Below are 25,620 nucleotides of genomic sequence, written 5' to 3'. Positions count from 1 at the left end.
TATGTACAACATGTTCAACATCTCCTAACAGGAGCAACTTGAGGGGGAAGAGGGGAGGCGGTGGTGCTACCATGGTGTGTGCAATGGATTTAGCCAGAGAGCTCTCCTGCATAATCAAAAACCAGCTGTATTAGCAGTGTGTTCGAACATAATGATTGGAAGTTCAGTAACAAATACTGCAGTAAATATGTTATCAAAGGGGTGCTGCTGGTAAGCATTTCAGACTCCTATGGAATCTCTAACACTTAACTTACTGAATCTAATACTTAACTTACTTCTTGTTGCAGTTTGGACTCTTTCTGGTAGACTATGAGCTTCACAGCCCATGAGATGGCTTGGAAGTCATGCCTAAGCTTGATGGTAATAATTTTCTTAAGCAATCTGAAAGTTTGCTTTATTTTTTAACTGTGTGCTGAGACACTTTAAAATAAATCTCTGTCATTAATAGACATGTCTCTCGGGTAGAAGTGTATTTTTCTTACCATGTATTTTAGACCATGTCTCTCCTGTTACTATTCACACTGAACTTTATTACACAATTATATGCAGAGCATGGCAGACATTGCACTTTAAAAGTTGGGTTAGATTCAAAATATTCCTTATCCTAGAGAAACTTCTTACAGTTTAGTCATCTCATCTGATTACAAAGCTATTGCAGCTGATATTGAACATAAACAGCTTGAACGTGAAGGACAGAGATGTTCCTACTGTTACCACTGACTATTGTCAGGCACCAACACAATCGGTGACAGCAATTGGTGAAATGTGGATTTAGCATGGAAGAGCCCCTCGAGGGGTAGACCCTGCCATTCTCCTCACAGACTAGCCTGCAGCTGTGGGGAACAGCACACACAGGGAACAAAGTTATTGGGTAACTCGGGTGCACGGGGCCATAGCCGGGGCAGTTCCCGTGGCGGCTGGTTTTGACTCCTCAGCCAGTACCAGCAAGGCAGTGGCATCCGGGAGCAAGGCCTGCACAGGGTCTCGGGGATGGAGTCCTGAATGCACGGGGGAAGGCTGAGGGCAGTCCCTGGGTGCAAGGAGCAGCCTTTCTCTGTAGCAAGCAAAATGGCACAGGGGAGCAAACCCCCAGCAAGGGGCTCTCAGCCGCTGGTCCTCCTGCAGTGCCAAGGAGGCTTGGAGCAGGCAGGTGCAGAGAAGCGTCACGGAGTTACTACCAGCCTTTGGGTGGTGTATTGAGAACCTCGAGCAGGTTCCTGGGGTGTCACCAAGCCCTGGAAAGAGCATCTCCCCGCCAGCCAGCCCAGGCTGCAGGGAGGAGCAGCAGCCCTTTCCAGGAGAAGCCTCTGAGGAGGGGGCCGTAACAGGACCTCCTCGGTAGTGGGAGAGAGCCACTAGGCTGCAGTGGAGGTGTTCCCTGCCACCAGAACTGGTCCTGTGATGAATGGCTTGAAGGGTGCACCTTGGGAAGAGGCTCAGGCAGCAAGATGTTTAGGCAGCATGATGTTTAGGCAGCATCTTCCCCACCAAATGTGCCAGTGGGTGTCATCTAAGAGATGGTGTGGCACCCCTGGGGCTGGACCCTCCAGAAGGCAAAGAGGAACTCATGGAGATCAACCCACCTCCAGCAAAGCTGCAAAATACTCCACTGCTTTGTAAATTCCATCTTGGCTTGTGTTTCAAAGGTTTATTATTATTTCTTTCATGTTTTTTGAAAACATCAGCAAATCTATTCCCTTCTTATTTCTAGTTCTACAAAGCTAGAATTGCCTAACATCTGTTACAAAAGTTGTGTAGGTCTCATTTTAACCTCTTACTGGGCTTTTTGTCATTTTTACTAAAACTCCTTAATGCCTTACAATAAAATCTCCTGAAGCATTTTATAGTGATAAAATTGGAAATTAAGAAGCAGTGCAATGTGGAAAATCAGCTCGATACTTTGAAACTGGAAGCAATGCCAGAGGGACAAGCATATTCAGGAGCTCCACATTGAGCCTGTAAAAGTACACATACGTATGTGTGTGTGTGAGATGAGGAATACTTTCTGCTCAGTTTTGGTGCAGTGGTTACACATGGCATGTAGTACATCAAAAATAAATATTAAAAAAGCAAAGCGTTTGGCTGATTTTTAAGTGAAAGGGAGATCCGTAATTCAATGTTTTATTACAAGAACAGTGCCTTTAAACTGTGCTTTTTCTATCTTTCCCACCCTCCACTACCCAAGAGGGTTAGGGAGCTTGTCTGCTATCTCTTCTCACAGCTGGGGCAGCTGTCGGCAGCACGAGCAGAAACACCCTCTACACCAAGGTGGTTCTCCAAGGCAGGAGGAGAGTTCTGGGGAGCCCTGCGTGCAAGAGCGGGCACTATCGCCAGCCTAACATGGTATCAGGTACCTGCACTGAGGCTGCACGCCAGGACTGTCTGGTACCTCTGTTACACACAGATAACTCTCTGTGAAAATTGCTCCATATAAGAATGCATCATCTAGGCAACATCTGAAAAGAGGAAGGGTTTGGGACCTTCACATCTGGAAGATGTACATCTCGGTATCAACATCACCAGTGGTTTGCTTAGCACAACCTGCCTGCTACTGAATCCCAGTTCCATGCTCTGACAGCAGGAGGAGATCCCAGCAATCCAGCATCACCTTGCACTACTCCTTCCAGCAGAGGATTATGTCCCAGGCACAAGCTCTCATCCCCTGCTGAGATCAGACTGCCTGAGTAGCAAAAACCTGCTTGGCAGGAGATTAAAAACAGTCTCTCCCCAGAGTGCTCAAAACCCCACTGTCCTAAAGGCGGGTGTTTTACCAGCTAGTATGGAGATTCGATTCCCATCAGTCTTTACACACAGCAGGCAGGCAGAGGAAGCTGTGAAAAAGACAAGATTCCCCATTGCTGTGTTTTCCCCATTTAAGTAAAACCGATTTAGGTTGTATCGGCACAGCCTGTGTAGATTACACCCCACAGAAAAAGAGAATATGCATTGCCTTGGATGGGCTTGGAACTCATTCAATAGTCCTGTTCTCTTGTGAAACTTCTCTTACTTTCTTAAGCCTCTATTCCATCCCATCCCTTGTGGGTTTGATTGGTTTGGGGTTTTTTTTTAAAGGAACACTAAAATAGATGACATGGTTCATTCTGGCAACCAGTTTTTAATAGAAACATATAATACACCTTCTCACATAAATATTTTATATAGACACATAAACACTCAAAATACTCAAACCTATCCAATGTTCCAAAGCTCCAGTTCTGTTTAAACAGTGCAAGAAAAAAAAAAATCACCAGCACAGAAAGAAAGGAAATGTGAAGTTTCTAAAACATAAATAATCAGACTATTTCTCTTGTGTCCTTAAAACTCACTTAAATACTGACTGCCTCAACATGTTAACCAGTTGTGTTCTTACACCACAGCTGCAGGGGCAAGCAGAGACAATGCACGTTCACTGACAGTGTATTGCCAGCAACAGAGGTCATTCCGAGAGGGATCCGACTGCGATCCTGCCGTATACAGAAGGGATCAGACCACCTTCTCTGGAATCCAAGCTAAGATGGCTTAGTAAATGATTATCTGATGGGATTGTTAGTGTTGGAATTGCTGGCATGCTGCAGGTAGGTGATTAAGCACCTGTGCCAGATCTTTTATTTGATTTGCTTTGCATTTAGGCTGTACAGTGACCATTTGCTGTTAATTAGAAGCATACAACCTCAAGGGCAATATATCTAAACTTCAAGTCCACACACTTGTTTTTCTTGACTTGCTATAGCTATCAAGAATAACTTCAATAAATCACTTTAGAAACAGAATGTTTTTGAAGAGGGGAAAAGGGTGAAGGATGGTAAGGCTCAGAGCTGAGAAACAATCTTGTGCCTGCCTGTGCGATACAACTTCCAGAAGAAAGTGAAACAGAACTTCAGGCTTTCCTTTCCCCCATATATGAGAGACCTGACAAAAGAAGTAATAAAGAAAAACAAACAACAAACTTGCACTGCAAAACTCACTCTCCCCAACTCACACTTAAAGAAGTTTCTGGATTTGCAGCACCAAGGGTTGATGAAACACAGTGCAGTTTAGATTATTTCTCAAACTCAAAGAAGCCCAGGCTAATTTACAAGTCAAAAGCATGTATCTTTTCACTCTACTGTGACAGCAATGAGCCTCCTCATTCTCCACAAAGTAAGGAGAATGGAAGAACTTTCCCAAATGAAAAGCTAACACTGCTTTAAGCCTGAATCCAGGCTTTCAAAAAGAAAAAATCTGTAGACTTTAAAACACCAGCATACTGGAATATTCTCTAGTTCTTCCTTTGTTAAGGAGTATAGGGCACAAAAGCCACTGAAGTGTTCCTGCATTTCAGGTTTCTGATGAGGACATTGCTTAATTCAAGATTTAGCACCTGGCATTCTTCTCATTTTTAAGTGCCTAAGTTTCTGTCTGCACAAGTTGCACACTGCTTTGCCATTGCTAAATCAGGAACCAAATATTCGTGAAGCACCTTGCAGGTGACACCATACACAGCCCTGGACTGCCACAGCCCAGGATGATCAACAGATCCAACTCACACACCAGATTAAGAAAGCCCCAAATAAATTCAGGCTTCCAGTACAATAGGTTGGTTTGATCCTATGCATAGGGGAATAAAAGACAAACGAGGCAACTGATGTAATTGCCACCTTACTCCGCCAGGTCAGCAATCCTAGACTTAGCTCTCCAGCTCTCTGTGCCAGTAGTGCTCAGGATAACACACTGCAGGATGTGCAGTTACCACTGTTTCATGCACTCCCATGAGTCCAGGTCACTAAGGGTAGGAGGGACAGCAAAAGACAGGAACAGTTCTTCATATTTAGGATTTGGCAAATTATGTGCCCACGTGCCTGACAGTGAGAAGCAGCAGAGGGAATGTGACAGCTTGTCAGTCACAACGTGGAATGATTTGATGCGGTGCTCTACTGTTAACATGTGTAGACATGTGCGCACGGGACCCCCCCCCACCATCCATGGAGACTCTTGCACTGCGTGGCGCCAGTCTCCCCTTGCAGATGGGCTGAGGCTAAAAACAGGCAGCATCTTCCAAGCCTCCAGCCCGTCCCCTTACACTTTACTCAGACTTAACTTTCACATCTTCCATCAAACCCTCTTGGAGTTGGAATCTGGTGAAGAACATCTTTTACAACCGACGTCGCCTCTACTCTTGTGCTCAGGTGGTTGCCAGGGCAGGCAGCGATTGTGCAAATCATGCTCTAAATTTTACAAACAATGGGTAGGTAGTATTGATTGTTCATACAGCTAGTGTCATGTCTTCATGTTTAGAGACATCTGCTCTGTTTCTAAAGTGGATTGTAACATCCCTAGATATTTAAGAAAATAAAAGCCAAAAACTACGTTTTCTGCAAGGCACACTACAGAACAGGGTGCACACTTTCATGCCCAGCTTTGTGGCAACACCAACAGAGCTGCAAGAGTCCCACCCCAGCCAGCCAGCACAGAGGCACAAGTGAAGAGGGGAGCAGGCTGTACCCAAGTTTGGACAGCACATGCTACGAGGTCTGTGTAACAAAGTAGGAATGAGGAAGAAGGCACAGTGGATGAAAAAAGTGTATTTATCTCTACGCCTAAACTCAGGAATACTGAAATATGGACTACCTGCTAAGAGAAAACCATCAGCTGGGAAACTGTGAAGGGTCTGTGTGGAGCCCAAAGAGAATTAAAGTTCCCTACTAAACACTCATAGGTCTCAAACTTTGCAGAAAGCTTACAAAAAAGAGCAGCCTTTTCTTTCCAAACCCAAAGATACTCCACATGCAATCAGCAGCAACTTTTAAGGGAAATCTGAAGTGTCATTATCTACATCTGCTTCCATTATACATTTATGCATTATGAACTATGACCCTAAAAGGTACATCTAAGAACCAGCTCACACTGAGGGTGCTGATCAGGGATTAACAAATGAGTAATAGGAAGCAAGTCTCTAGTACAACTGGATAAAAAAAATACTTGAGCGTTCCTGATAGTCAGACCAGCAGGAAAAATGTTTCTTAGAGAACAAGTAGAACTTTGGTAGCAATCAACTCTAAAGTGCCTTATGCTTCTTAATTCCTGTGCAAACACTGCTGTAGAGGCAGAAGCACATTTCAAGAGTATTAAGATGCTCAATTATGTAATAACACATGACACAGCAAGGAGGTTCCAGTCACCTTCTCTGCTATCATGCATAGTACGAAAGTGATGACAGAGACCATGTTCCCAGCCTTCCTTCAGCACTTCATTTCTCTTCCACCTACTCCTGCGATATAAGCAGACACCTCCAGTCTCCCACCATGGTCTGCAACGTTCCCCTGTGAGAACGAAGCATGTAAGGATGTAGGATCTACATCAGACAGTGGGTCATTGTGGCCTTACTGGCCAGACCAGCAAGGAACAGGCTGGCAGGTTCTGCAATCACTGTTTTCTCCTCAAACATTTTTGCTCAGCAATGTCTCACTGCATAAAGGTGGCAAGCACAGAGCTATTTTAAAAGGGGCTTTTCTCTCAGCATAGTTACAAGGCTGTGGAAACCCTGCCACTTCCCATGGCAGTCTGCAAGTGCAGTCCTTCTGGAATGCATTGATCAAATGACGCAAAGATCAGATCCTTCTTTCCTCTACTTGCCAAAAGGCCTAATCCCCTGTCTCAGAAGGCTTTCTTCCTCCTGGCTGAGCAAGGCTCATTCCTCTGTGGAACTGGGAACTTCCTAGTGCCAGTTGATCACAGCAAGAAGGAGGAGTGAAGCTGGTCATTTCTTGTGCAAGTCAGTCAAGATTTCAAGCCCATTTTTTCCATCATCTGTTCATACACGGTCCACGCCATTGCTGCCATCAGAGTCCGCCTGAGGGCACGTGGCACACCACCTCGGAAAAAGCCGACCAACCCAAAGTCCTGCAATAGGAGATAAAGAAACAGCAATCCATCACAATCTGCCTCTAGTGTTTTAATTTCTCATCATTTATTATGTGGAACAGCACAGGATATGTTTCAGCTCAGACCCGGATCGGTTTCTGAAAGACCCAGGCTTAAATAAGCATTTAATGTTTAGGAAGAGCCCTGTGCAATTGCAGGGCTACCCAAGAAAGCAGGAAGAGCAGTGAGTGGAGAAGGGAATGCCAGGATGGGGACAATGCAGGGGAAGAGCCACACTCAAACCCAACAAAGAGAAGGCAAAGGTATAACGGTTTCAAGACACTTCAGGAAAATGACTTCGTTTAGAGCTTCATGTTTAGAAAAGTCACTTAGCTATTCTGTAAAAACTGAGATTTGTTAAGTACTGAAGTAAAAAACCATTCTGATATGAGAAAAATGTACTGTGCACAAAAAAAAGTCCATGCACAAATAAACAGATTCCTGTTTAGGAACAGACTTCAATAAGGAAACAAAGCAAACCTGCCAAGATCCACCTTTCTGAGGGCAGAAGGGGAAAGGTGGGCTTTGAGTACATCTCCATTCCATTTCTGGGATACAAATCTGGGCATTTGTTTCCTTCAGTGTCCAAAGGGCAAATAATTGTTTTGTAGCTGGTTTGTATCTGAAACCGGCATTTCACACTACATACTAAAGAAATCTTTTGCCCCAGTGTGGTAACCACAGATGTGCCTACACTGATAAACCAGAGGCGGCAGCAGCTGTAGGCACAGCTCCTCCAAGCCTACGTACTAAGCTAAACTAAGCTGAAATAAAGTTCAGATGAAATAAACTAAGCGCTCTCCATCACTACCAGTATAAAAATGAATACGTAACAGACAGAACTGAAGTGAAATCATTCACCAGCCTGAAACATGAAGCGGGTCTGTGTGGAGAGATCTTTGTGCTCCAGTACTCTGAGCTTGCTCTCCATCATCTGTAATTTTCTGAAAACAGGTAAGAGGACTGAGGAATTGTGGGAATTAAGAACTGGTGGTTAGCAAAATATAAACTGACCTTGAGGTTAGAAGAATGATTGTGGGAAACTGAGGCAGCATTATGTAACACTGTGTTGTGTGAAAAACAGCAGTAAAAAACACCACCTGCAGAATGTATGGTGAGCGTGAGAGCAGTAAGCAGGTAAAACTTGAAGGTCAGTAGGATGCAGAAGTAAAAACAAACCAATGTAAACAAGTGGTAATAAATTGGGAGCTTGCAGACAGTGCGGTGGCATTTGCTCTTGACAATGCCCCCGCTTCAACAAACTGGTGTGAGCTTGTCATTCTTCAGCGCATCGCCCCGATCTCAGCTGGATCAAGACCGACAAATGGTGCCCCATGTGAGCTGTGAAAAATTGATGGTGGCGTGCTCGTATGCAAAGGAAGGAAGTGGCGCCCAATGTGGGGCCCCCGAGGGAGTGCAGGGAATTGAGACGCTCAAGACAGCCCTAAAGGCAGTGAAAACAGGAGTTCTTGTAAGGAAATGCTTATGGCTTTGTTAAAAGACAGCATGTCTCGTGAAAAAAAATGATGGCGTTCCAACTGACGAGCTGTGGCGAATATATACACAGAGAGGGCTGAATAAACCTAGCAAGAGAGTGCAGAGTTCTAAAACTAAGAATTCAGGGACAACTCAACTCAGCCTCCGGCACCCCTTCTTGACCCTCAACAGGACCCTCCATCTGCTCATGGAGGGCCCCTGTGGTGGATCAACAGTTCCGGGAGTGAAAGAGGATTGGTCACCATTTTCTGACTTGTTCCCTTTGCAGGAGGCAAGGGAGGGGAATCAATATTATGGTCACCACAAACTGTAAATGCCCTGATTGACACTGGAGCGGAAGCTTCCTTGATATATGGGAATCCCAGGAAATTTAAAGGACAACCTGTAATTATCACAGGTTTGGAAGGAAAACAAATTGAAGCTGTGCAAACACAAATAGAAATGAAAATAGGAAACCTCCCAAGACAATTGTATATAGTCATGATTGTCCCCGTTCCTAAATATGTAATAGGTATAGACATTCTAAAAGGACTAACTTTAAATCTTTCTGATGGTCAGTATCAATTTGGAGTTAAACCCTACATTAGTGCCAGACCTGTTATGGTTGGTGGAGTAAAAATGCCTCCCGTGCAGATTCCAGCTGCAACTAAGTTAGTCATGATGAAGAAATATAGAATTCTGGGAGGACATGAAGAGATATTACAGACAATTAAAGATTTTTTAGATGTAGGAGTTTTAAAGCCAACCACCACAGCTTGGAACAATCCGATAAGGCCTGTCAAGAAAAGTGACGGATCCTGGAGAATGACGGTGGATTTTAGAGACGGAAGGTGGCAGACTTACAACTATTTTTGCAGCAATGGGGGATTCGGCATAAGACAGGTATTCCTCTTAGCCCCACATCACAGGCAATAGTCAAATGTGCACATGCTACACTAAAAGCCTTGATTTTAAAAGAAAGAAGGGGGAATTCTCCGGACACGCCACATAATCAGCTGGCAATGGCTTTATATACCCTTAATTTTTTAAACAGAAATCGTTTTGCCTTGACAGCAGCAGAATGTCATTTTAGCACCACAGTGGACTCTATAGTTAAACCGCGGGTCTTATATAAGGATCCTGAAGGAGACGCGACCTGGAGAGGACCAGCAGATCATCCACAGGTCCTAGGTGGGTACCACCAAGGAAAGTCAAGCCATATCGTGATCTGAAAGAGGCAACCCTCCAACCCGATGCCGCAGACCCCTCAACTGACGATGCAGGAATCGACACATAGGCTACATTCCCCTAGGAACTTGGCAACTGCAGCTATGACTTGGGGAAGTCTAAAACAACTACAACAGAAGGCAGAAGACATGGTGGCAGCGGTGGGATCCCGATGTACCAGTAGCCAATAATGACACACCGTGGACTGGAGGGGCTTGGCTTCCTCCTCGAGACACAGAGAATTAGTCTTATCATTTGAATGTTGCCAATATAACATTGTATGCGGATGGCCCCCTGTGTGTATGTCCACAGGAGGAGGGGGTCCATGTGTGCAGTCACAACAGCACCTGTATTTTAGATCGTCTGTGCAACTCATCTGTATATTTTGTTAGCTGGAAGAAAGGCACGAATAAGATGAAATGCTTGTAGGTTCTGTGCCAATTTTCCACCACTGTGTACTTCATTGCCATTTAAAACTGTACTCCATCAATTCTAACAGAAGCAACAGTAGTGGCCGATATCAGATCATCATTACAGATCCTCAATATTTTAGCTATCTACGGCCAATGTATCTAGCCATAATCTTACAGTAATTTTTACTTTGAGACATAGATCCAACTTTCTTTGTTTAGCAGTGTTAAAGATTGAGAACCCAAGTGTTTGACCTTGTTAGAAACTCCCTTGGTTCCCCCCCCCGCCACCCCAAATACTGGCCAGGCTGAGTGGAATCCAACAGGAGGATGAAACCAGATGTTTCCACCCAAAGAAAAGTGCCAGTTATTTTGGCTTGCTGATTTGGATATATGAGGCTTGACCCACTGGCTGCAACTTTGGATGCCTCATCTATGGATGGACACATCGTGTAGGACTTCCCACTTGCAGGGAAAGGTACTCCAAAACCTCGCTGCAACTGGGGCTCCCCAGCAACTGCAGATCTGGATATTAGTACCCCATTGTGTAGTAATGATTAGGTGCATTTGCCTTATTTAATTATATATAGTAATAAGTAAGTGTACTACTTTGTATTTTTCTTACTGCTTATATTTGTAGTACTTAGTTATATTTTAATTATTGGTAGTGAAATCAGCCTATTCTTTTCACTCTGATGTCTGAGTTTAATTGGCATCCTTGAAATTAATGCATGATGACATCATGAGAGAGTTAGGCAAAAGTTTATCATGGCTCAACCCTAGGCATTAATTTGCGGGTCTGAACCTACAGATGTGGGTTTTAGCAGGCCTGGGATGTTTGATTTGTTTTACAGGATTTTCCATCCTGTGACACGTATGACGCCTGACATCCACAGTGCGGAAGGCTGAACCACAACTGATTGCAATGATCGCCATGGAAACGAAGCTACAAAACAAAGAAGGGGGAGATGTGGGAATTAAGAACTGGTGGTTAGCAAAATGTAAACTGACCTTGAGGTTAGAAGAATGATTGTGGGAAACTGAGGCAGCATTATGTAACACTGTGTTGTGTGAAAAACAGCAGTAAAAAACACCACCTGCAGAGCACATGGTGAGCGTGTGAGCAGTAAACAGGTAAAACTTGAAGGTCAGTAGGATGCAGAAGTAAAAACAAACCAATGTAAACAAGTGGTAATAAATTGGGAGCTTACAGACAGTGCGGTGGCATTTGCTCTTGACAATGGCCCCCTTCAACAAACTGGTGTGAGTTTGTCATTTTCTGAGTGTTGCCCTGATCTCAGCTGGACCGAGACCAACAAGGAATGGCAAGAATAATCAGGGAGCAAGTTCACTGCCTTGTAATCCATTCAAGAGAAGCAAGAAACAGATTCGAGTAGTGACAATGGCCCCTCTAATAACAAGGAAAAGCAAGGAATCACAGAATCATCTAGATTGGAAAAGACCTTGAAGAGTCCAACCATTAACCTAACACTGACCATTCTCAACTACACCATATCCCTAAGTGCTATGTCAACCCGCCTCTTAAACACCTCCAGGGATGGGGACTCCACCACCTCCCTGGGCAGCCCATTCCAACGCCTAACAACCCCTTCTGGAAAGAAATACTTCCTAATAGCCAGCCTAAACCTTCCCTGGCACAACTTGAGGCCATTCCCTCTTGTCCTATCACTTATTACTTGGTTAAATAGACTCATCCCCAGCTCTCTGCAACCTCCTTTCAGGTAGTTGTAGAGGGCGATGAGGTCTCCCCTCAGCCTCCTCTTCTCCAGACTAAACAACCCCAGTTCCCTCAGCCGCTCCTCGTACGACATGTGCTCCAGACCCTTCACCAGCTTCGTTGGCCTTCTCTGGACACGCTCGAGTCATTCAATGTCCTTTTTGTAGTGAGGGGCCCAAACCTGAACACAGGAATCGAGGTGCGGCCTCACCAGTGCCGAGTACAGGGGTAAGATCCCTTCCCTGTCCCTGCTGGCCATGCTATTTCTGATACAAGCCAGGATGCCATTGGCCTTCTTGGCCACCTGGGCACACTGCTGGCTCCTGTTCAGCTGGCTGTCAACCAACACCCCCAGGTCCCTCTCTGACTGGCAGCTCTCCAGCCACTCCTCCCCAAGCCTGTAGCGCTGCTGGGGGTTGTTGTGGCCCAAGTGCAGCACCCGCCATTTGGCCTTATTGAAACTCCTACAGTTGGCCTCAGCCCATCGCTCCAGCCTGTCCAGGTCTCTCTGCAGAGCCTCCCTACCCTCGAGCCGATCAACACTCCCACCCAACTGGGTGTCATCTGCAAACTTATTGAGGGTGCACTCAATCCCCTTGTCTAGATCATCAATGAAGATGTTAAACAGGAGTGGCCCCAAAACCGAGCCCTGGGGGACACCACTCGTGACCGGCCGCCAACTGGATTTAACTCCGTTCACCACAACTCTTTGGGCCCGGTCATCCAGCCAGTTTTTTACCCAGCAAAGCGTGTGCCCATCCAAGCCACAAGCAGCCAGTTTCGCCAGGAGAACGTGTGGGAAACGGTGTCAAAGGCCTTACTAAAGTCAAGGTAAACTACATCCACAGCCTTTGTCTCATCCAATAAGCAGGTCGCCCTGTCGTAGGAGATCAGATTTGTCAAGCAGGACCTGCCTTTCATAAACCCATGCTGACTGGGCCTGATCATCTGGTTGTCCTGCACGTGTTGTGTGATAGCACTCAGGATGAGCTGCTCCATCAGCTTCCTGGGCACCGAAGTCAACCATTCCGACCCTAATGGTGCTTCCATCTGTTTTCAGACCATCAACCAGAATACTTCCCAGGTATTACTGAACAGGTCTGCACATATACCGGTGACAAGAGATTAAGCCTTAGTGTCCCACAGCATGACCCACTTCAGCTTCTGAAAATGCTGACACTAATTAGCCTGACTGCAAGAGCATGTCAAGCAGTCACATTTGTTCAACTCCTTTAAAAGGCAACAACTTTCTTAGCATAGCTGTGCTTCGGACAAGGAGATCAGAAATGAGGCTGTGATTGTGCATATTAGAAGAGATTCACCTCACCTTGTAGATGAAAGCAACAGCCTGGCTTGTCCTGTGGTACTTTTGGGGGGACAGCTGCATGTGTGTTTTGATGACATCAGCAGGCTGCGTTACCAGTGAGGCCAAGATTCCCGCAAAGATCCCACAGCCAAAATTCAGCAAGGGCATGAGCACTGGATCCAGCTGGTCTGCAACAAAGCAAAGGGAATGCACTAAACACGAAACAGGCCAGGAACACTCCTGCTGTATGACAAAGTGAAAAGCTATTGAACGATTAAGTCAAGGTCAAGAATCTAAGAGAAGTTAAAATCCATGCAGGGTAGAGAAACGTTTCAAGAGGGAAAGTGGCTACAAGTCAAAAGTTAGCACTATTAAAAAGCCTGCTAGGGAACGGAATTTGACAGGAACTCAGAAAGGGAAAGATTGTGCAAGCATTGCCCAGCCAGTTCTAACATCAGAGAAGCCCCAGTTTAGTGGAAACCGATCAGGATACAAGACAACCAGCAGCAGAAAACACTGCTGAACACATCCTCTCTTTCAATTGTTCACTAACCCACCTTATGCATCAGTCTTTATAAAGCCAACCAGTCAATTTAGAGCCCATTTCCATTTCTACATTGACCTGAGCTACAGGTCTACAGTTCTCCACAGGAAGATGTGAATGTCCCACCTAAAGCCCTACAAGACAATAAGTTAACTACTGAGGTAGAGGGCAATACACAGAGAACGCAGGCAGTCAACTGCAGGGCAAGGTGTGAGAAGAGAAACATTTTCCATTACAGCCTCCAATGTTCAGCCTTACCCTGAGGTGTGAGTTTTTTGGTCTGTGTGTAGAACATCAGGTAGATGCCAGAGAAGGGCGCATCCCGCAGCAGCGTTGCAGTGAGCCCACTGAACATGCCACGAGGCCCTTCTGTCTGGTAGATATTCTTCAGAGCTCCGTATACACTCCCATAGCCAAATCTTCCACTCTGCAAGGGCAGACTACAGTCAGCCATCCATGTGCCAGGCACAGGCCTAGGAGCCCCACACACACCCTGAGGCCACAGCATCCAAACAAACTGTAATATGCACCCAGTGTGACACCCCAGATGGCCGCACAGAGGACAGCCCAGGGCAAAAAGTGGGTTTCACCTACCTCAGCCTTTAAAACAATCCTTCAGGAGGGTAAAATATGAAAGATGCTACACAAACGTTGTATACAAGTGAAACAAAAATCTCAGGGTGAATTCTGTTTCACCTTCATCTTCTCACCTGAATATCAGTGTGTGGCATTTCCTGCAGTGTGTGAACCAGGATGAAATCAGAACTACATCCCTGGCTGTATCCAAGTGGCAGCAACCTTCTCCAGACAAAAAATTTCTTTTTCATCACAAGGAAGGCATGTGACAGAGAACTAATTAGAAAGTCATACTCACCTCATATCGGGTCTTCACTACAGTCACTGGCAACATGCAAATCCCAGAAACTGCACGTGCAGTGGCACCCAGAAAGACAGACTCTAGGGCTGTGGGTGAACGGTCCACTAGAAACTTTTGCTTCATCATGTACAAAGTGCTGAAGTAAATCCCAACCCCAGGAATACATCTTGCAAAGGACTTCAGAAGAAACAGAAGCAGACGAAGAAAGAAAAAGAACACATAAGACAAAATGTACTACAAAACATTTCAGAGACCATCAAACTTGACATGAAGCTTTGCAGAAAACAAAAAAAATCACTAAAGCTAACTTGCTGAGGAAAGAAGACAAGGCAAAAATCATTTATGGCACCAACAGCCAGCTGACTGAAATGACACCAGGATTTAACGCATTAATGGCAGTTTTCTAGGAACAAGATACTCCAAACCAAAATGAAGTCTGTGCAGTTGCCACCCCACATTTGCAAAAGTATCCAAGTGTTCAGCTGCTCAGGACTGCAAAACCACAGGGACTGCTGTGACCAAATCAGTGGAATTCACAACATTAGCTCCTTAAAATAGGATTTAATCTAAATCACATGGTTTCATTCACAATTGTACAAGAGATTGCTATTTAAATCCCAACAGTCATAGTTAGTAATAAACAGTAGGTTTATTTATCTACTTATTTTTAGAAGTCAGGGTTTAAACAGCTACTTACTGGAGAGACACCTTTCCAGAGCCCCAGAAGACTCTCAGTACGAACAACCCTGAAGAGCAGCGTTACCATCCCAGCACGACCAGCCCTGAAAAGAAGACAAGACAGGAACTGCAATGATGATCTGCTTCTGCTCTCTGGCAGATGTACTCTGGCAGCCACCCCCTTTCACTCATATCTCTGTGCATAACCCCAGCACCTCAGAGGTGCTCTTTCTCAACTCAGCCTGCTTTTCTTGGTCAGTCTTTCCAGGGCTTCTCCATCACCTTCTGCTTTCCCACCATTTGTAACACACGTTAGAGGTCTCTCTCACTACCATTTTTAGTGGCTCACTCCCTTTGCTAGCAGCAGCAGATGTAGTCATGGTTGACTACACCAAGCAAACGTGAGCAGCTGCACACATGGAAAAGTTACGTGACAACCACCCAGGATTTTTCAGGCAGAAGACACTCCGTTGAACTGCACAGCAGCGTCTCCAGCAAACAGCAGTCTCTCAGATGAGTACAGACATATGCTGAGGTTACATGTTATTAAAGTAGCATTCACAAGAGCAGGTATTTTCTCTCTTCTGAAGCAAAATATCAATCCTTCTCCATACTATAAAAACATACCTCCTATTTCAGAAAGACTCTCAGTATCCAAATTACAACCCTGAACTCCAAGCCCCTGGCAGTAAGTCAGGCAGAAGCCTATGGTGGAGCACCCCCAACCCCCCCATGCATACATCCCCACTCCCTCACCCATTTACAGCAGGCTGCAGAGTTTGCAGGCGGGTTTTCAGCAGGTCAAGGGGTTGGAAGAGGAGTGTGGAGCAAGTCCCACTGATGGAGCCACACACAAAGGCCTTTAGGACTGGATGCATCTGGAAGAGGAAGAAAACTTTAAATGGCCATTTAATCAGGAATAGAACAAGAGGAAATATAGCAGCTGATGTCACACGCTATAGGAAGGGAGGACGAGCTGACCCCAGATGCTAAGGGCTTCTGCTCAGGGCACAGGAAACTTTTTCAAACCTTTCAGAGCCTGATCAAGTTTTATTTGTGGCTTTTGGTCCCTCTGCCTTTCCTGGGAGATTGTTCCAGAGTCTCCTTGCAATTCGATGGTTGGAGTTTTCTGAATGTCAAATGTATTAGCGACCATTTGCCACCTCAAAGGAAACGGATGCCCCCTTCCCACCACTCCACCAACTACCTGTGCCTTGGCCCCGATCCCACCCACCTCTGCTCAGCACCATGCTGGCAGTGCCTCCAACCCTTCCTCCCCATTGCCCACCAAGGGCCCGCACTGCCACGGGCACTAGTGGGGCTCTCTCTCCCTTAAAACTGCCCACCACCCGAACCCGGCTCAAACACACCCAAAGCACAGCACGGCCTCCTCAGCTAAGACCTGGTTTTCCTATCCACACCAGCTGCCACCTCCTAGCACTTCTCGGGTGGTAAGGCAGGAGGCACAAACGACACAGCAGGGTGATTTTTATTTTTTTGTTAAGGAAAAACGAGTTTCTACGCCCCTTGGAGCAGAATCACGGCAGAGGAGATTCCTGTAGTACGGTGGTCTCTGGAGGGACACACTTAAAAGCCACTAACGCGTCTTTCGCAGTGAGCTGCACACAGCGGCCTCCCACCGCAGACTTGAGGACCCCTCTGAAAACCCGTTACGACCCTCTGGCCGCCCCTCAGGCTCCTCCCGCCTTAATGCCCGGGCCCAGCGTTACTGAGCAGGGCCCGCGCGTCCCGCCCGTCCCTCAGGCCGCCCCGGGGCCCGCCTCCCCAGAGCCGGCCGGCCGCGGAACACGATGAAGGAGGGGAGGGGGCGCAGCGAGCGAGCCCCCCGCCACCGCCTGCCGCCCGGGCGCTGCCCCTGGGAGCGCCCGGGGCGGACGGTGGGTTTCGCCACGGCAAGGGCCCGGCCGCGCGCCCCTACCTCAGCCTCTGGCCGCGGCATCCCCGCACCGCGCCACAGCCAGTGAGAGCGGCAGGCAGGCGGGACGCGGCGGCGCCCTGCCCCCGCTGGCCAATCGGAGCGGCCAGCCCCCAGCCAATCCGGGGAGGGGGCGGGCAGAGCGCCGCCCCGCAGGGCGCATGCGCCTCCCCTTAACCCTGCGCGTGCCGCGCCCGTCCCACCGGTGCCCGCTGGCTGCGGCTTTGCGCTGCCGCGCCCAGCCGGGCCGCGGCCCGGGCCAGCGCCGGGCCCGAGCCTGAGAGCCGACAGCCGACAGGAGCCCGCCGGGATCGCACTGTCGCATCTCTTGGCTCTGTCAGGCACGGGCACCGGGAAGGGGACGGTTTATAATGGGTAGTCTTCACGTCTTCCCTCAGCGCCACACACTCCCCCCCCCCCCCCCGCCAGCTGTCTTGTTGTGGAGACTGTGGCGATCAAAAACCTGAGCTTCTCCCTGAGGCTTTCTTACCGCTAGTGTTTCCACTTGGTCTTCCACATCCTGGGCCCGGAGCAGAGGAGGGCTGGGTTTCCACAGCATTGAAGGAGTGAGGCGCTTCTATTTTAGCCCTGCGTCAGCCCTGAGACCGTGCGTCTTGGCTGCACCTGCAGAGCCAGCCATTCCTTATCGGCAAAGCAGGAGGAGGCTGGGAGGAGCGTGCAGCGCCTTTGACGAGCTGCTTTTCTGAGAATCTCGTCTGCCCGCTTGCCGTGCCCTGGCCAAGTAAGGGGCGGTACGTGCAGACACGTCGCGCTCCAGCTAAATTGGGTTATTCCTAGAAAGAAAATCCTGGGTGCAGCAATAGTCACATGCACAAACCACTTACTCTCTTCTTTGCTCGCTTGGCCACATGGCAGCCCCTTAAGAGGGAATATACTTCTCTGAGAAACTAACACACGCCGTAGCAAAAGCTCTTCCCTTTCGCAATCTCCGCTCATTATGCAGTTCCCTCCTCGGGGGAGTGACTGTCTTACATTTCATTAACTGACTCCCTGCTAACTCATGGGAAAGAGGATCAGCTCCCCGCCAATCCCTTCTGGTACGTCTTTTCCTAGTTCACATCTTGCTCCACTGTGGACCCCCACGGGGGGGTTGTCACCTGCCTCACCGTGGTCTTCACCACGGGTTGCAGGGGAATCTCTGGTCCGGCACCTGGAGCACCTCCCCTCCCTCCTCCTCCTTTACTGCCCTTGGTGTCTGCAGGGCTGTTTCTCTCATGTACTCTCACTCCTCTCTCACAGCTGCTGTTGCACAGTGGGTTTTACCCTTTCTTAAATATGTTATCATGGAGGCGCTACCAGTGTCGCTGATGGGCTCGGCTTTGGCCAGCGGCAGGTCCATCTTGGAGTCGGCTGGAATTGGCTACTTCCAACATGAGGGCAGCTCCTGGCATCTTCTCACAGAAGCCACCCCTGTAGCCCCCTTGCTGCCAAAACCTTGCCATGTAAACCCAATACATCATCACTGATTCTATAAGGAAGGTCTCTGGGAGATACATGCCATTTTGAAAAAGCTCCTATGGGTGGTTTCCTCTGGTGTGTTTCTGCTGTGCTGGGTGGGACTGGGTAGGTACCCGAGCACTTAGGAGGGTGTTTTATTCTCAGAACTAATTCTGACTTTAACCACAGTTTGCATCTTGTTTGACTTTTGCTTTGAAGACACAGTAAAAACACGTTTAAGTGATTGTTTAGAGCAGTAGCTTAACAATTCTAATAAGGCAGACAAACCCAAGTGATGCATTTGAAATGTTTCTGTACGGAGCTGAGGGTGGTGTGGCTGGATCCTCTCCCTCCATGTCGTTGGGTGGATCTACACTGCACACTTTTGTTGTTTTCTGAACAATAGTGGTCAAACAGCACACATCCCAAGAAAGAGCTCTTCCAGCATGAAACCTTGGCAGTAACAGCAATCTCCAGGTTCTTGGCTTGCTGTGGACCTGGAAGAGTTTTGCTCCCTTAAAATAAGCCTCACAATGAATGAGGAGGTGAAGCAGCACTGATCACACACATCTTTGCAGGGATGATTTCCATGCGTCACCCCTGCAGAAAAACCCAGCAGGGAGCGCCTCATCCCCTCCTGTCACTGTCCTGGCAAGATGCAAGGAGACAACTCAGCTCTGGTGGCTTTCCAGCCACCAAGTGGGAGACACATTTATTCTTTATTAAAAAGGTGGGAAGACAGAAATTACCTCCATGGTCTGGGTCTGGACTGTTCTCTGCTCAGGGGTTGCTGCAGCTGGGGTGCCCAGGCACTGTTGGCTTTAGGTGTAGGATGACTCTGTCTGAACCTGTGGTCCCTTCTGCCCCTGTGCCTCATACTATGGTCTCATCATGGTCCCAAATTTCCCAGTTGCTGAGAGACAGGAACTGAAAGGCAAAGTGTTACTGACTCTGCTGAAGGACGCAAGCCTCTCTGCAGAGCCAAACACTACTCTGAGGCACTGCCAGTGCAGGAGAAACCCCCTTGTACTGACTCTGGCTGAGCCGGAATTGGTTTTCCCCTATAGCAGCCCTCATGGTGCTGTGTTTTATGTTGGGAGCTGGCAGGGTGTTGATAGCACACTGGTGTTGTGGCTACTGCTGAGTAGTGCTTACACAGCACCAAGGCTCTTTCCAACAATTTCCCCCCCTCCAGTGGGACGGGGTGGGTAAGACCTTGGGAGGGGACACAACCAGGACAGCTGACCCGAACTGACCAAAGGGATATTCCATACCGTATGACGTCTGCTTGAGTATAAAGCTGGGAAAAAGGAGGAAGGGGGTGGGGTCACCCTTGGTCTTCCGAGGCAACCACTACGCGTATTGGAGCCCTGCTTCCTGAGAAGGCCCGACATCGCCTGTTAATGGGAAGTAGAGAATAAATCTGTTTTCTTTTTGCTTCCGCGCACAGACCTTGGCTTCGCTTTGCTTACATTAAAACTGCTTTTGTTTTACCCACAAGGGTTGGGTTTTTTCCTATCTTATTTTCTTTCCCCTTTTTGCCCTGTTGAGAAAAAAAGGGGGAAGGGCGGGAAGTGATAGAGCGACTTGATGGGTACCTGGCATTTAGCCAAGGTCAAGCCACCACACCCCTGCAAGATCATCTCCAGTGTCAACACTGGTCAACAAGCCCACCACCATGTGAGAGCCAAGAGGGCTGGGGCCATGGAGCGGACACCTCTCCACAGCAGGTCTGAATGGCAGCCTGCTGAGCATCACCCCGAGGGTAACACCAATGCAGTCGGTCCGGCTGTGACCAGGGAAGTGCACCACATGCCCTGCATGCATTGTGCCGTGAGGACATCTTGCACAGGAGGATCCCACCGGGCTTTACAGAGATCCACAGGTCCCTGTGGCCACCCAGCACCAGGGACCAGCCTCACCCCAGTTACAAACAGGGAGACCCTGGCACACTGCACACACGCACTTGCATGTGGCGGAGGCACAGACGTGGCTCATGGTGCACAGTTGTACAGGCACACCAGAGCGCATGAGCAAGGTGATGTCCTGATGTGTGTCAGGCAGGTTAGCAAATGGCCTTGTTATCACTGCAGGAAATTGACTTGTTTAGGCAACTGCTTGACAGGATCCCTTGGGAGACGGTCCTGAAGGGTATAGGGGCCCAGGAAGGCTGGACACTCTTTAAGAAGGAAGTCTTAATGGCACAGGAACAGGCTGTCCCCAGGTGCTGTAAGAGAAGCTGATGCCAGAGAAGGCCACCCTGGCTAAACAGGGAGCTTTGGCTGGAACTCAGGGAGAAAAGGAGAGTTTACAGCCTTTGGAAGAAGGGGCTAGTGACTCACAATGATTACAAAGATGCTGTGAGGCTGTGCAGGGCGGATATCAGGAGGTCTAAAGCCCAGCTAGAAATTAATCTGGCTTCAGCTGTCAAAGATAACAAGAAATGTTTCTATAAGTACTTCAACAGCAAAAGAAAGACCAGGGAGAGCCTCCATCCCCTGCTAGACGCAGGAGGAAACATGGCAACGAGTGATGAGGAAAAGGCTGAGGTGCTTAATGCCTTCTTTGCCTCAGTCTTTAATAGCAAGACTAGTTGTACTGAGGGAATCCAGCCTCTTCAGCCACAAGACAGAGACTGGGAGAACGACCTCCCCACAATTCAGGAAGAAATAGTCAGTGACCTACTGCATCACATAGACACACACAGGTCTATGGGACTGGATGGGATACACCCGAGGGTGCTGAAGGAGCTGGCTGGGGTGCTCGCCAAGCTGCTTTCCATCATTTACCAGCAGTCCTGGCTGACCGGGGAGGTCTCCACAGATTGGAAATCAGCCAATGTGACGCCCATATATGAGAAGGGTCGGAAGGATGATCCAGGAAATTACAGGCCTGTCAGCTTGACTTCGGTGCCCAGGAAGCTGATGGAGCAGCTCAGCTGAGTGCTATCACACAACACATGTGGGACAACCAGATGATCAGGCCCAGTCAGCATGGGTTTATGAAAGGCAGGTCCTGCTTGGCAAACCTGATCTCCTTCTATGACAGGGCGACCTGCTTATTGGATGAAGGAAAGGCTGTGGATGTTGTCTACCTTGACTTTAGTAAGGCCTTTGACACCATTTCCCACAGCATTCTCCTGGCGAAACTGGCTGCTCATGGCTTGGATGGGCACACGCTTTGCTGGGTAAAAAACTGGCTGGATGACCGGGCCCAAAGAGTTGTGGTGAACGGCGTTAAATCCAGTTGGCGGCCGGTCACGAGTGGTGTCCCCCAGGGCTCGGTTTTGGGGCCACTCCTGTTTAACATCTTTATTGATGATCTAGACAAGGGGATCGAGTGCACCCTCAGTAAGTTTGCAGATGACACCCAGTTGGGTGGGAGTGTTGATCGGCTCGAGGGTAGGGAGGCTCTGCAGAGAGACCTGGACAGGCTGGAGCGATGGGCTGAGGCCAACTGTAGGAGTTTCAATAAGGCCAAATGGCGGGTGCTGCACTTGGGCCACAACAACCCCCAGCAGCGCTACAGGCTTGGGGAGGAGTGGCTGGAGAGCTGCCAGTCAGAGAGGGACCTGGGGGTGTTGGTTGACAGCCAGCTGAACAGGAGCCAGCAGTGTGCCCAGGTGGCCAAGAAGGCCAATGGCATCCTGGCTTGTATCAGAAATAGCGTGGCCAGCAGGGACAGGGAAGGGATCTTACCCCTGTACTCGGCACTGGTGAGGCCGCACCTCGATTCCTGTGTTCAGGTTTGGGCCCCTCACTACAAAAAGGACATTGAATGACTCGAGCGTGTCCAGAGAAGGGCAACGAAGCTGGTGAAGGGTCTGGAGCACATGTCGTAGGAGGAGCGGCTGAGGGAACTGGGGTTGTTTAGTCTGGAGAAGAGGAGGCTGAGGGGAGACCTCATCGCCCTCTACAACTACCTGAAAGGAGGTTGCAGAGAACTGGGGATGAGTCTATTTAACCAAGTAGCAAGTGATAGGACAAGAGGTAATGGCCTCAAGTTGTGACAGGGAAGGTGTAGGCTGGCTATTAGGAAGCATTTCTTTCCAGAAGGGGTTGTTAGGCGTTGGAATGGGCTGCCCAGGGAGGTGGTGGAGTCCCCATCCCTGGAGGTGTTTAAGAGGCGGGTTGACATAGCGCTGAGGGATATGGTGGAGTTGAGAACGGTTAGTGTTAGGTTAATGATTGGACTAGAGGATCTTCAAGGTCTTCTCCAATCTAGATGATTCTGTGATTCTGTGAAAGGTGCTGCTGGTGAGCCCTGAGAGGCAGAGCTGAAGTTGGTGGGTGTGTTTGCACCCAGCACCACCCTTCTCTGCACTACTGTGGCCAAGCAACCCATGGGTGCTGAAGGTACCAAATTTGTGGTTATGAATTAAGGAAGGCTTTTTCCAGCTCTTGACCCAAGGCAAATGGATCCCCAGGGGGATGTGTGTTGCCATTCTGCAGACCAGAACCCTCCTGTAACTGGGAGAGTTTGGCTCTGCAGTGCCTATAGGAATTTTTCTGCTTAGGCTCTCTCCAGAAGAAACAGGTTATGATTATCTTATGCTGTTACTCACATTTAACACCGTAAGTGTTCCTGTAAGGCCGAGGAGTGGGCAGGCGAGAGCGGGACATCCCATCCAGGTCTGGGGCATGCTGCCAGCGGGAGTGACACCAGAGCCCAAGCACTGTCCTGCCCGCAGAACAGTGTCAGACATCCACAGCCCTCTCTGCCCCTTGTGGCCATCTGCCTCCTCCTCCTCCTCCTCCTCTCTGTCTGACACTGCTCTTTGAAAACAGGGGAGGGACACTGGCCACCTTCCCACCAGGGCTGGTGGCCAATTTGCATGGTTCCTGGGCTCCCCTCAGACAGGGCTTCCCGCTGTCATGCAGGGCACAGCCAGTGTGTCCTGACAGGGGTGTTTGGCCTGTCTCCCCCCTGCACACGAGGTGCCAGCAGCCTGTGCCACTGCTTCACTGATGCCCGTTGACGTCTCGTCTCCTCTGGCCAGCGCTTCCCCCGTAGAAAGAGCCTGGGGTGGAGTTCAGTGAGCTGCAAGCAGAGGTGCCCTTTGGCATCTCTGTCTGGTGGCAAAGCCTGACCCCAGGAAGGCTTGTGAACGACTCGTGCTGTGGGTCCAGGGAACAGAGGTGGCTCCAAGGGTGCTTTGTGCTGCTGTGTCTGTGACAGCCAGTGCAGGCACCAGAGGATGTCCTGCCACAAGCTCTGTGCAAATGCTGCAAGCAGTCTGCTCCTCCCTCACTCAGGCTCACTGGAACACCTCTCATGAGCACGATATGTGTGGTTTGAGTGTCCCAAGTGTCACCCTCAGACCCAGCTACCATGCGGGTGGCTTGTGAGCCTCTCTCCCTGCTGCAGTCTTGATGCTGCTGCGGCTGCTTGTTCCTTGTGCTTGGGCAGCCTGTCACCTCTACTTAGGAGATGAGAGGTACAGAATTCCCAATTTCCTGTTGAGAGGAGGTTGCTACCTCTTTTTCCACATTGCATATTTCCTGGGTATATTCTCTGCCACCAACACTGACACTGATGTGAGTGCTGTTTTAAACCTGCAAATGGATAATGGAGATATTGCTTCAACACTGCCAGTAACTCCTGACAAAGGAGTTTGTTTCTGGTTTCAGCTATTGCAGGAGTTAATATCCAGCAGAGCTTGGCTGTCAATCAGACTATCATATACATATGGTTTGACTCACATATAAAACTTTGATCCAGTATCACACTTTCCACCACAGCCAAAGAAAGCCACCCACTGCCACATGTGCAATAGTTGCAGATTTTCTTGGTTCATGGAGATTTATCCCTCTGCCTTTGGAGCAATGGTGAATGAAGGTGGGCATTCAGAGGGTCTGAGAGAGACAATAGACCATTCCACATGGGGATCTCTAGCAGGACATCTATGGACTGACACCCAGTGAGGTAGGTTGCTCAAAAACAAAATAAAAAGGTGGTGTGACTTGCCTGAATTACAGTAGTAGCACCCAGCTATAGTGAGGAGCAGCAGTATTTAAGGAGATAACACACACTTGGAATGCTGCCCATTGCTCAGTAGTGCTGCTCTTTCCCATTGTTGCATTTAAGGTAACGAACTAATTTGGTTCTAGCCGGTCCTCAGAGATTAAAGGGCTGAGGGGCGGCTGGACTTATCTCTTAATTGGTATGCCAATTATTGCCGTAACTATAGGCCTGACACCAGATGCGTGAACAGCCCGTATGCTGTAGGTCCAGTTGCATTCAAGAGAAGCAGTCAGATTCACGAATAGTATGATCTATTCTTATGCAACATCTACAGATTCTTTGAGATTGCCTACAATAAATGCACAAACTGAAGGTTGGCTATATAGCACTACAGACAAAAACAATTGCAATCACACACCCTTAATTCCCGGGTAATCACTTGGCATAGCTGAGGACCCAAATCTTACCAAAAGGCGTCCCTTCTGGGGGAGACGAGGAGCACAAACCCATCAATCTGTCCCTCCAATTTAGTATCAGATTATCGTCCCTCCAAGTTAGATACAAACTCGGGGTAGTATTTATCTAAATGTGCATGTGTGAGTGGGTGGGACTGTGGTCAAGTCATTGTTTCTTGAGTAACAACACAGAACATTCCTTGGTGCGAGGTGTGCACTGTTTTTGTGGGAAAAGGAAGGATGAAAGATAAGGTCCACAGAGTTCTGCAAAACAGTCCTTGAGAGAAGAGGAAGAGCAGGAGATAAATCTTCATAGTTGTGTCAAATATTCCTTGAGAAAAGTGGAAGAATGGGACCGCATGACCTCCACGTCGCTTCGCATTCCTCCTTGGTACCAAGGCAACACAAATCACTGGACGTCCATCCCGTCCTGTGTTTGTTCTGGGCACCATGTGTTAAGGAAATGTGTGTTTTGCAGTTTTTTCGCTGTTTTGCTTTTCCCACACTTCCAACACCCATATATTTTGTGTTGGGGGAGAGATCGGAGACAGCTGTGGGATGAGTCGTGTTGGGTCAGGATGAGGCCCCGGAAGGTACCTGACAGAGTCAAGTGGAAATCCAGTGCTGTTCAGGGTTTTACTTCAGCATTAG

The 25,620-nt window shown here is 48.4% G+C and overlaps 1 protein-coding gene across 1 annotated transcript; it reads right to left on the bottom strand.

The window, feature by feature from the left end:
* Positions 1–3,095: 3,095 nt before the first annotated feature.
* SLC25A38 (solute carrier family 25 member 38) lies at positions 3,096–17,909 on the bottom strand. Its single transcript, XM_074859073.1, has 7 exons — positions 17,583–17,909; positions 15,913–16,034; positions 15,176–15,260; positions 14,476–14,655; positions 13,860–14,028; positions 13,079–13,245; positions 3,096–6,879 (listed from the first exon to the last, which is right to left on the bottom strand). The coding sequence occupies exons 1-7, from the start codon at positions 17,649–17,651 to the stop codon at positions 6,757–6,759; spliced, it is 915 nt and encodes a 304-aa protein (XP_074715174.1). The 5' UTR covers positions 17,652–17,909; the 3' UTR covers positions 3,096–6,756.
* Between the last annotated feature and the right edge of the window lie 7,711 nt (positions 17,910–25,620).

The sequence above is a fragment of the Strix uralensis genome, chromosome 1 (assembly GCF_047716275.1).
Source record: "Strix uralensis isolate ZFMK-TIS-50842 chromosome 1, bStrUra1, whole genome shotgun sequence".
In the NCBI taxonomy this organism is placed as follows: domain Eukaryota; kingdom Metazoa; phylum Chordata; class Aves; order Strigiformes; family Strigidae; genus Strix; species Strix uralensis.
This window is presented reverse-complemented; position numbering and strand designations above follow the sequence as displayed.

Bases quoted from the DNA above. Each gene is read 5' to 3' on its own strand.
- SLC25A38 (XM_074859073.1), bottom strand. From the start codon at position 17,651: ATGCTGTGGAAACCCAGCCCTCCTCTGCTCCGGGCCCAGGATGTGGAA. The intron at 16,035-17,582 runs GTAAGAAAGCCT...TTCCTCTTCCAG, and splicing joins ACCAAGTGGAAACACTAGCG to ATGCATCCAGTCCTAAAGGC. The intron at 14,029-14,475 runs GTGAGTATGACT...CTGCCCTTGCAG, and splicing joins TAGTGAAGACCCGATATGAG to AGTGGAAGATTTGGCTATGG.